Source organism: Octodon degus, unplaced genomic scaffold, assembly GCF_000260255.1.
Source record: "Octodon degus isolate 3935 unplaced genomic scaffold, OctDeg1.0 scaffold00022, whole genome shotgun sequence".
NCBI lineage: Eukaryota > Metazoa > Chordata > Mammalia > Rodentia > Octodontidae > Octodon > Octodon degus.
Genome location: NW_004524598.1, coordinates 18611924 through 18622501, shown reverse-complemented (window position 1 = coordinate 18622501; position 10578 = coordinate 18611924). Strand labels below are relative to the sequence as shown.

Sequence of the window (10578 nt, the reverse complement as noted above, 5' to 3'; positions counted from 1 at the left end):
TTTTCTTGGTCCATTTTCTCTTGCAGTAACAAAATACCGGCCACTACTTATAGTAAAAAGTAGAAGTTTGTTTGGCCCTTGCTCCTGGTGTCTGGGAAGCCCAGCATCTTCTGCTTGGCATCTGATGAGGGATTTTCTTTGCACCCCGATGTGCGTGTGACACACGGTGAGACTGTGTGCTGGCTCAGGCCCCCCGCCCCATGAAGCCGTGACCACTGCCATCCCCATGAGTACATGTAACCCTAATTACCCTCCAGAGGCCCTACTTCCAAACCCACCAACATCTGCACTTGGGGACTGAGTTTCCAGCGGACAACACACTCAAGTCACGGCACTTAACGTTCCTCTCAATATAGAAATAAATGAATGCCATTTTCTTGATTTGTAAAAACCTCACTAATATTTTATTTGTCAAATCGTATTTACCTAATTCTATTAATTTGTATTCTTCTGCTCTCATATGATAAGACTTTATTTCTGACCTCCAAAATTTCAGCAAGATATTTTGTTTTCCAAAAGAAAATCTAGTACAAAAGATTTTTTTTTTTGTTACAGAAAACATGCCAGTGAGGTGGGTGATTTTGCCTGTGTGTGTGATTTTAATGATTTGGCATTACTGTGAATTGCTTCCTTTGCTGGTTATAATATGCAGAGCAGTCCAGATGGCCAATATCGAAGCAATTTGACTTGCTTACTGAAATCATTTAGTATCCCGCACAGGTTGCCAGTGTCCATGACCATCTGTTTATTGCTTTGAGAGCTACCTTCATGCATAACTTAATCCTTTCATCTTCTTAACATGTTGTAGCCTCTGTCTTCCTTATGTATGTGGACCTCACCTGTCACATTCCTTAAGGCTGTGTTGTAAGGCCCTGACAATACTAGCCTTTCTTCCTATTTCTTTTCTTTTTTTTTTTTTTCTTATGTCACTCCCTCACTATTGCTACTTGTAGAAGCGATTCCTTAAACTTCACTAAAGATGAGATTGGGCACCTTCAGGGTGCTATGGCCTTATACGAAATTTACAGAAGAGGTAGTTAAGAACATAGATTTTGGGCCAGGGAGATAGCTCAGTAGAATAAGCACTTGCCTGCCAAGCACAAGGTCTTGAGTCCAATCCCCAGTACCAAAAAAACAACATAGATTTTGTAATTGGCTTTATACATAGCTATTCTAACTTGGGCAGTTCCCTCCATTTGTATTTCCTCACCTGTGAAATTAAATATAAATGAGGTAAAATATAACTCATTTAAGCGCCATGCTTAAAACACCCAAAACAGTGCTCACTATTTATATTATTAGCATATTTTAGAAACACTTTTGTGTTGCAAAAAAGCATACTGAAAAACAAATGCAAATATTATTTGCATAATTTTGTATGAGTGTTTTGGGAGGAATATCTATTGTACTTTAGACCTCAGATGAGGCATGTGAAAGCACATACCAGAGTGGAGCGTGCGTAGTTGTTACAGTATGATGGCTTGGGGCTCACTTTCTTCCTTCTCACCAGATCCTGGGCAAAATTTGGAACCCCAAACAACTAAGGTATGCGTCTCTTGATACCCACCTGGGTGGTTTCCTGTGGAGAGTGCTGTGCATTACACTGCAGTCACTTGGGAACTTCATGGTCACGTCTGTCGTTGTCCTACATGGACTTAACCGGTCCACATGCAGTTCTCCCATATTCTAGCCCCTACCTACATAAAATCCTCCTGACAGCCTCACGGGTTGGGTTGTTACTTGGTTCCATGCAGCTTACTGTTTCTGAATCAAAAATCATCATAGTATTAAAAATATGAGTGTACTTAGGCAGCCAGCGGAGCATATGAATATGATTAATCTGAATTGTCATGAAAATTCAGAACACATGGTTGCTATAGTTACAGTGCATGTGGTTCTAATGGAGGGTTACTTTATGCAGCATTAATCTTGTACATTAATCTGCATATGTACCAATGGGATTCATATGTTTTCCTCTGTGTGTGTGTGTGTGTGTGTGTGTGTGTGTGTGTGTCTTCTGTATGACAAAATTAAGGCTGGATAAGGTGTCTTGTTTTTATGTAACCCAAAGAAGCATATATTCACAAGTGAATCACTTGTGTGAGAATAAACTCAGTGAGGAGCAACACTGATAGCAACAGCTGCCTGATTGCTCCATGGAAGAAGCAATCTAAGGTTCGTCCGTACGCTTTGGTGACTAGAGGCACAATGTCTATTTCAGGAGTCAGGATATGATGTTCCACAGATTTGTAATTTTACAGATCTGGTAATGAACAGGAACATGATCGTTAACATTACAAGCTTTTGGGACATTAAAAGAGAAGCTTTTATTAACACAAAGAGATTTTTTTACTTTATTCTTTTCCCTTTTCTTTTTTTTTGCATTTTAGGGTCTACAGGGTGTTCAGGGTCTCACTACTAGATCAGACTTGTAGTGATCCACCTGTTTACAGCCTCCCAAGAGCTGGGATTACAGGCATGAGCCACCATGCTCAGTCTCAATTACCATCTCAGTGCGCCCCAGAGGCAGGGCTGGCATGGCAGGTCCTGGGATTGAACTATGATGACTTTTGATTCAGAAACCCCCACTTTAATCCACTGAGATATTTGGCCGACCCTTCTTTTCCCTTTTATAGTGTCATTTGATTGCAGCATTTATACTGTCTCATAAATCTTCAAATAATACGTACAGAGTCCGAAGCCTTTTCTTCCTTCCTCGATATTCACAACTCATACTTTACAGGTCAAGCGTGACCTGCCAACAGTAGTTTCCTGCACCCGTGTGAACATACAGGTGCCTGCCTGGAAGGCCTGATGCTGCATTCCTGGGGACTTAGGACCACTGCTGCTTGGGAACATGTTTCTCTTCCTTTGATGATGTCCCATTATACGAAGGGCGTGAATTTGCAAACATTGATAAAGCAGTTTAAGGTGGGCCAGCTTTCCCAGTTACTAGTTTGAATCAATTATATTTTATAATAGGCACAAAGTGAAAGGCAGTCAGTGACATATCCTTCCCTCCGTTTGCAGTGTCCATGGATAATTAGTTTATAAGGAGTGCAATAGTCAGGAAAAATGAAAGAAACAGCCAGTGTCAGCTAAAGGAACAAAACTCAGTTAAGCCAGAGTAACAGTTGAAAGGTTGTTAAATTACTTGTTGCAATCGAGACAATCTAGTGTGTCAGCTTGTTTCAGCTTATTAGTGGTGGAATTTCTTAGGTGATTCTTTGTATGCTTTAAAAATCCTAAGGTTGTTCTTGGAGGATTCCTGCTGCTAGGAGACGTAGCACCTGTCTGGGATTTGGTACTGTCCCAGCCGTTGGCTGGGCCAGCAGCAGGTCCAGGAATGACCCATTCACTCTCTGTGTAGCAAATTTGTCCTCTTCACATGTCTTTTCTGCCCCAGTACACTTCTCAGTGGGAAAAAAATAGCACAGTGGGTAGAGGTCAAGCATAAAATGTCGGGATTTCTTCATGTAAAAGTAATCTGCCTAAGTGAAAATGTAAAAATACTGTAACATATGAAAACATTTAGGCCTTCTCAAATCTGTTGTAAAATAGGGCAGTACATAAATGGATAAATTAAAACCAAAGGTTTTATTTCAGGAATACCTCCAAATGGTAAAATTAATATTATTTCATTACATTAGTTTAATCATATATCTTTTTTGGATCAGATCTTTAAAATTTTTATTTTTAAAAAGTTGACTTTTTTTTTTTTTTTTACTATGTAACAGTATTTTCTCCTTAAAAATAAAGTGCTACACTATTTCACTGGAGCTTTGATTCTACATATCTGAACTGCATCTCCGGTCTCATGAAGTTCGTGGTGTCTCAGAGGACACGCACAACTTGGCCACTATGGTAGACCCCGTCCAGAGCTAATCCGGGGGAGCTCTGGGCACAGCTTCTGCCTCCCCTGTGCACCTGGGGAGCTGCTGTCGAGGAGCCTTCCTGGGGGGGTGATGCCCGAGTGGTTGATCACAGCTCAGCCAGGCAGAGCACAGGGAGCTTCGGGAAGCTGCAAAGCCAGGCCACGAGGGGGGCGGCCACAGCCACGCGTCCGATGGAAGCCGAGTGTGGTTGAATCAGAGAGGGAATTGGGCATTCATTATGCGAGCGATGCATATTCATGTTACAAAATTTGGAAAATACAGGAAATGAGAAAAGATAATCATGATCTTGGAGCTGCAGATTTACCTAATGTGGCTATTTTGTTATGTTTCAGTCAGGCCTTACATTTCAGTTCACAGGAAATACGATTGGTGTGACCTTACTGTGCCTGAGGCAATATGTACATAGACATAAAATGCATTCCTGCGTGTGAAAACATATCTTAGGCAAAGTTGGGATAATTTTCGCATGCTATTACCATTGTTCACATAAAAATATATTTAAATACTTTTGATGTCCTTAGATACAGTTGTGTTTTAAGTGCGTGAATCATCTTAAGTTGCAATGTCCTATCTTTATTAATAGAAACATATTCTTAAAGTTGGCCGTCTCAATTTCTCCCTGCAGGAAGAATGTTTCTTGCACCTAGAAGCTCCTATTTCTAGAGTGTGTGGCTACGACACGCCGTTTCCTCACATCTTTGAGCCATTTTACATCCCAGATAAGTGGAAGTGCTATGACGCCCTTCGCAAAATGATCAACTACTGACCCCGTCGGTAGGTGTGCCCGCCAGTGAGGACTCGAATGGGTGCCCTGACGTCACGTGCGGTTCCCTTGGGGGAGTCTGTTTGGTAGACAGCATCTTTCAGACTAAACGCTTGCCTCTGAAAGAATGTCGAATCTCTACTAGCATAGTTACCATTAGATGAAACACGTTGAGCATTTGTATCGCAAGATTTATAGAAAACGTCATTCCATGTGTTGTTAATTGAGTGTGGAATCAAGCATACCTTGCACTGTGGTTGTCCATATTTTACCTTAGTCTTTGCATGTTGTTTGAAATGTTTACTTTTCATGAGAAGGGCTAATTTCTCTTACTTGAAGATGATCCCTCAAGCACCATTAACCTGGAGAGCAGTTATTTATGTGGTGATTCTTAACAGTCCCAAACTTGCCCTTTTCTGAAATTGAATATTTCTTAAGCAAAATCCCTCTTTATTGTGTAAAAGGAAAATTTTTACCAAAACAAACAAATATATATATATATATATATATATATATATATATATACCAGAACCAAAATCCTGAGCACCATTTTTTCTGTTCTCACTTTTCTGGACGGTTAAGTGAATGTTTTTATAACATAATAAATTTTTTTCATAGTGATTTTCAAACTCAAGCTTATTGAGCCTTCAGGAGTGTTGCTCTAACAAAAATGAACACTATTAAGAGTTCTTAAGTTAGTTTCTCAGAGTTCCAATGTAGAAATTGTTCTCTCTCACAACCTGATTTTGAAATACTCCAAAATAGGTAGGTTCGGTTCAGATGCTTTACGTTTCCTGGGACTGGGGAGATAGCGCATGCCCGCTGTGCCAGCCCTGGAACCCCGGGCATGCCTTTCTGTGCCAGCCACGGAAACCAGGCGTGGTGGTGCGCACCTGTCATCCCAGCACTGCGAAGGCTGAGAAAGAAGGAGCACATCGCGACGAGTCTGAGCTGTGCCAAATAAACAAATAAGTAAATCATTTTTTTAATTAAAATGATACTTTATACTTCAATGTCTAAATTTTCCAAAAATAATAATAGTTTGAAAAAATGTGATTTTTTTCAAAGAAAAAGAAAATACACTTTGCATAATAACATGCCCTGCGCTTTTTAAAGATCAAATAATGCTTTACTACTTGAATTCTGAATGTGGGTTACCTCAAATCAGACAGAGATGTGTTTGTATTTGTACAGAGAAAGAGCACAGTTCTCTCCCCTATCTGCCCCTTGTCACACCTCCCTCAGTTTCTGTAGCTGTGGCTGCGTCAGGGCTGTCAGACCTCCACACCCAGCATCAGTTCACACGTGTAGGTGTGTGGGCTTACTCTGGGTGTCTGCTCAGTGCCTGTGGCAGCCGCTTTTTCTCTCATTTTTAAATTCAATTACTCTTTTTATTGCCAGAGATTTTCAAACTATAAGTATTTCCATCTCTCTTAGAAAATAGATTTGGAAATATTTATTTTTTTATTTTTTATTTATTGAGAAAGCAATGAGACAGTTTCAAAACAGGTTAGTAGGACAGTTACAGTAATTAATACATTGCATATTGTTGTCTTCATAGTAGTTATTCATAGTACAAGATGCAGACACGGTATCCTGTCCAAACACTATTAGTTCAAAACTTTCTTTTCATTGAACTAAGAGGAAGTAGTTGTATATCTGTCCTGTTTTGTATATACAGATACAAAATGGTCCTTCATTTATATATCCCTTTTTGTTTAGTTTTGTCAGAGGTGGGTACTCCATTGCCACAAGTTGCCCTCAGGATAGGTTAGAGAACTCCCTCTCTCGGTCTCCACGCTGCTGCCTTAGTTGGCCAGAGTCAAGGCCGAAGGGTGGCCACGTGCTTTGCTGTCCCTAGATGTCAGTTAGGTGCTGGCTTCAAGTTTGCATCACACATTCATTTTTAAACATAAGAAAACTATTTTTTTGTTTAGTCATTTCTTTTTTTTTTTTCTTTTTTTTTTTTTTTGGCGGAACCAGGGATTGAACTCAGGCCCTTGGGCTTGCCAGAGAAGTGTTTATTCCACTGAGCCATCTCCCCAGTCCAAGAAAACTATTTAAATCTATAATGAAAATTATAGAATAGGTTTCTATCCTAAAATTTACATTAAAGAAAGTAGACTGACTGGCACATGACTGAGACTGTTTATAATTTTTATTGCTTTCTTTTCCAGAAAAAATGGGAAGATTATGAGGAGATATGGGAAGAGTTTTCAGAATTTTTTAATCTTTGCTCAGATTTACCTCTTCTTGAAGAATAGAGTTTTTATGAAATAAACTATCATGGATATTAGCTGAGAAGTTATAAATAATTGTTATATTAAGAGAAATGAATTGATTTCCCTAATTGTTCCCAATTACTCTTGTATCATGTGCCATATGATGATCTTATAAATTCTGTTTAATGATATCTCCTAGTATCAGGTGTGTATTATATTCAATAAAGCAAATTCAAATTGTCTTCGGGTTGTGTGTGTCCCCTTTTTCTTTTCCTAAAGAGGATTTTTGCTGAAGAGTCGTAGATCGTTAACTTGTTGATTGAATCTGAAGAGAAATATTTACCATGTAAGTCCTACGTTTTCAGCTTCTCTGTATCTGGTTCAGTTTTTTGTAGCTAACATGGCTGTGTGCTGGCTAAAGTTCTGACATCTTTACTCACCCATCTTGCCTCGGGCAGGCTGCTGATGAGCCCTTCCCTTCCCCAGAGGGCAGAGGGCAGTGCCATCAGGTGGCTCCGCTGCCGCCCTCTTCACCCAGGAGGCGGATGTCCAGGTCCAGTTGGCTAGAAAATCGCCCAGGCTTTCACTGCGGTTATAGTTTGTGGGTTTTTTTTTTTTCCTATGATGTTACAAAACAAATATTTTTTTCTGTGATCTTTATAATATTATGTACATAAAAATGATAGCAATAAAGGGCTCTGACAGAAGGAGCCTGTTGCTGAAAACGTGCCAGGGCTTCCCGTGCATCCTCAGTCACTCACTATCTTTCTGCACGGCGGAGACAACCTAAGTAGTTGCAGCTCAGATCTCGGATCCTCTTCCACGTAGTCAGAGATGTGTTCCCCCTGTGATGCCAGCAGAAATTTCTACCGCAAAAGCGGAGAAATAGACCTGTCATGTTGCCTTTTGTCCATGAACACTGAAGAAAATTGTCATCTTTTTAAGATTACAGGTTTCTTTAAAACTTTATCTAGGGCCAGCAAGATAGCTCAGTGGACTGAGCGCCTGCTTAGGCAAGCACAGGGACTTGGGTTCGATCTCCAGCACCACGTGTCATGCCAGCCCTGCCCCAGGTACACTGAGCTGGCCACAGAGACCAGGCATGGTGGCGCACGCCTATAAGCCCAGCCTGGGGAGGCTGAAAACAGGAGAATCACTGAGTCCAAGCTGCACAGTGAGACCCTGCACCAAATACATTAAAAAAAATAGAACTGTAATCTAAAAAGCCTTATCCTGTTTGCTCTCACCAGTAATGGGAGGAGGATACAGCATGTAACATTTGTAGCCTACCAGAAACTTGGAGACAAGTCAAGATACTTCATCCCGGATGAGCCACTGGAACAGACAGAAATAATGAGCAAAGTGGTTTGTTGGGTAAAAATGAAGCCTTGCCCTTGGATTAAAAATAGGAAAACCTGTAAAGTATAGGATGGGAAAGATGTCGTTTGTCAGCGGCAAGTTTGGAAAAGATTTAGGGAATCCAGCTGGCTCACTGTGCAGGACATGCTAAGTTTGGGATTCCAGGACTCAGTGAGGACCATAGTGTGGAGCCGTATTCCCTACCAGAGGCTTGGGGTGTCCTGCGAGGACTCGCCACACCGGGGCTCAAGTAAGCAGAGCAGGGAGCATGTGACAGGTGACCAAGCTCAGCCTGTGCTGGGTCCTAATTGACAGATTTGAGCTGAATTGTTATTTTTGGTCAAACCCTATGATTTTAGTTGACCATTTTTATTAATTTTCCACTGGATCATTTTAATACAATTTTTCTATCTGTTAAGCACTTTAAGAATTTTTTCGCTGGGGATATAACTCAGTGGTGTAAGTACCTGCCTGGCAAGCACAAGGTACTGAGTTTGATCCCTGGTACTGCCAAAAACAAACAAAAAAAATAATTTTTTCTTAAAATATTATTTGAATTCCTGTTTTTCAAATACCAGACACTCCACAGATGATCTGTATACTAAGCACTGGAGTCTGAAAGCTTTGCGCTACCTCTGATGTCCTTGCGATTCCCACCTTCCTTCCAAAATAAACAGCTACAGTTAATACTAAACTTAAGCTATGCTGTGTATTCAGAGTGGTTGGGATAGATACATAGTTGCATTCTCTTAATGAATAGAATGATTTGTCCTAATGGTGTTTGTAAATAGGATCACAAGTCTGCATCTTGTACAGCAATTAACCACTAAGAAGAATATATGCAGTGTTTTATTTGTTGAAACTGTACTTTTGATTTGATTTGAAACTGTCTCATTGCTGTTTATCAATAAAACTTTGAAAAGAAAAAAAAATAAAAATAAACTTAAGCTATGGCTCAACACACACAGATTCTTCTTCACAGTAGTGAAAGATATATTTTGTACATGATATAAATGTTCTGTATTGTACAAATAAAATACTGGCCAAGGACCAGGGAGCCAGATCAGCGGCATCGTTCCCTGCCTGGCTAACACAAGGTCCTGAGTTCGATCCCTGGTACCAAAAGAAAGAAAAAGAAAATAATGCCAAGAGGTGTTCACTGAACCCCAAGTCAGACTCCCCCAGCACATCTAGCCACGACATAATAAATCTGCTCCATGACAATGTAGATAGGTAAGTTAATTTCATTTTCCATAGTTCAGATAGTTAGAAAAGTAGAATGTATGTGTGGTACACAACGGAGAGACATTATTCCAACTAAGTAAATAGGCCTGTGTGTGTGTTAGAAGAATAAATGAGAAATGAGATCCAGGAGGCAGCGGCAGTGCAGTTTACTGGGTTCGAGATTGATCCCCTAAAAGCACTTGGCGAGAATCGTTAGAAGAAGGTGCACCAAAGCTGAGTATCTGCCATGGAGAAATCCTGCTCTCCGGCTCATCGGTAGTGGGCACGTGTGGCTTCTGGCTGCCCAGGGTCGCGCCCCAGCTCTCTGGCAGCAGCACTGCAGTTTGTTTGAAGAAGTCCACCCTCCCACCCATGTGGCTCTGAGGGGCCTGCCAGACCCAACACTGTTCAGTGCGGGCCACAGAGAGGGCCGTGACCCGGCCCCAGCCAGGTACCTCGAGGAGAAATCAGGTAATCCCTGAAGAAGCAAGCATTGTTAGGCACAGCCTTATCAATGACACCAGCTTCGAAAAAGGTACTCAAACTTTTACCTGCTGCACACCCTTGATGTTAGACCTGATCTGTGTCAACCAGCGAGACACCTAAGCTGCACTGCCCTGAGCAGAGGAGTTCTGTGCTGTGCACTGAGGAGCCTGGTTCCTAAGGAATCAGGTGAGCCACTTCCAGGCATGTGTGAGGGCTGGCTGTCCAGATGCAGTCCCCTGGGCCATCAGCTTTGGAAAGCAGTTGAAAATAGTCACACAGGGGCGGAGACTCAGAACCCTAGTGTGTACCTGGGTAACACCTCCCTAAATGTACTTGTTAAAGATATTCACTAGATGAGGGCCAGCAAGGTAGCTCAGAGGACTAAACATCTGCTTAGGCAAGTGCAGGGACCTGGTTTGATCCCCAGCACCACATGCCTACCGGCCCCGCCCCAGCACACTGAGCTGGCCACCGATACTGGGTGTGGTGACGCACACCTGTAATCCCAGCGCTGGGGAGGAGGATCACTATGAGTCCAAGCTGCATAGCGAGACCCTGTGCCAAATACATAAATATAAGAAAAAGAAAGAAAAAAATATGAGATCTGAAACAAGGTAAGTGTGGAGGT

At 41.4% G+C, this 10578-nt stretch overlaps 1 protein-coding gene across 2 annotated transcripts in view; it reads left to right on the top strand.

The window, feature by feature from the left end:
* The window catches only part of Bckdhb (branched chain keto acid dehydrogenase E1 subunit beta), a 210217-nt gene extending 205549 nt beyond the window's left edge, over positions 1-4668 (top strand). For both annotated transcript variants that reach the window (XM_004628271.2, XM_023711987.1), the window contains one exon: positions 4522-4668. In XM_004628271.2, the coding sequence (XP_004628328.1) occupies positions 4522-4662 (141 nt within the window). In that variant the 3' untranslated portion in view covers positions 4663-4668. The remainder of the gene's footprint in view (positions 1-4521) is intronic.
* Positions 4669-10578: the final 5910 nt, after the last annotated feature.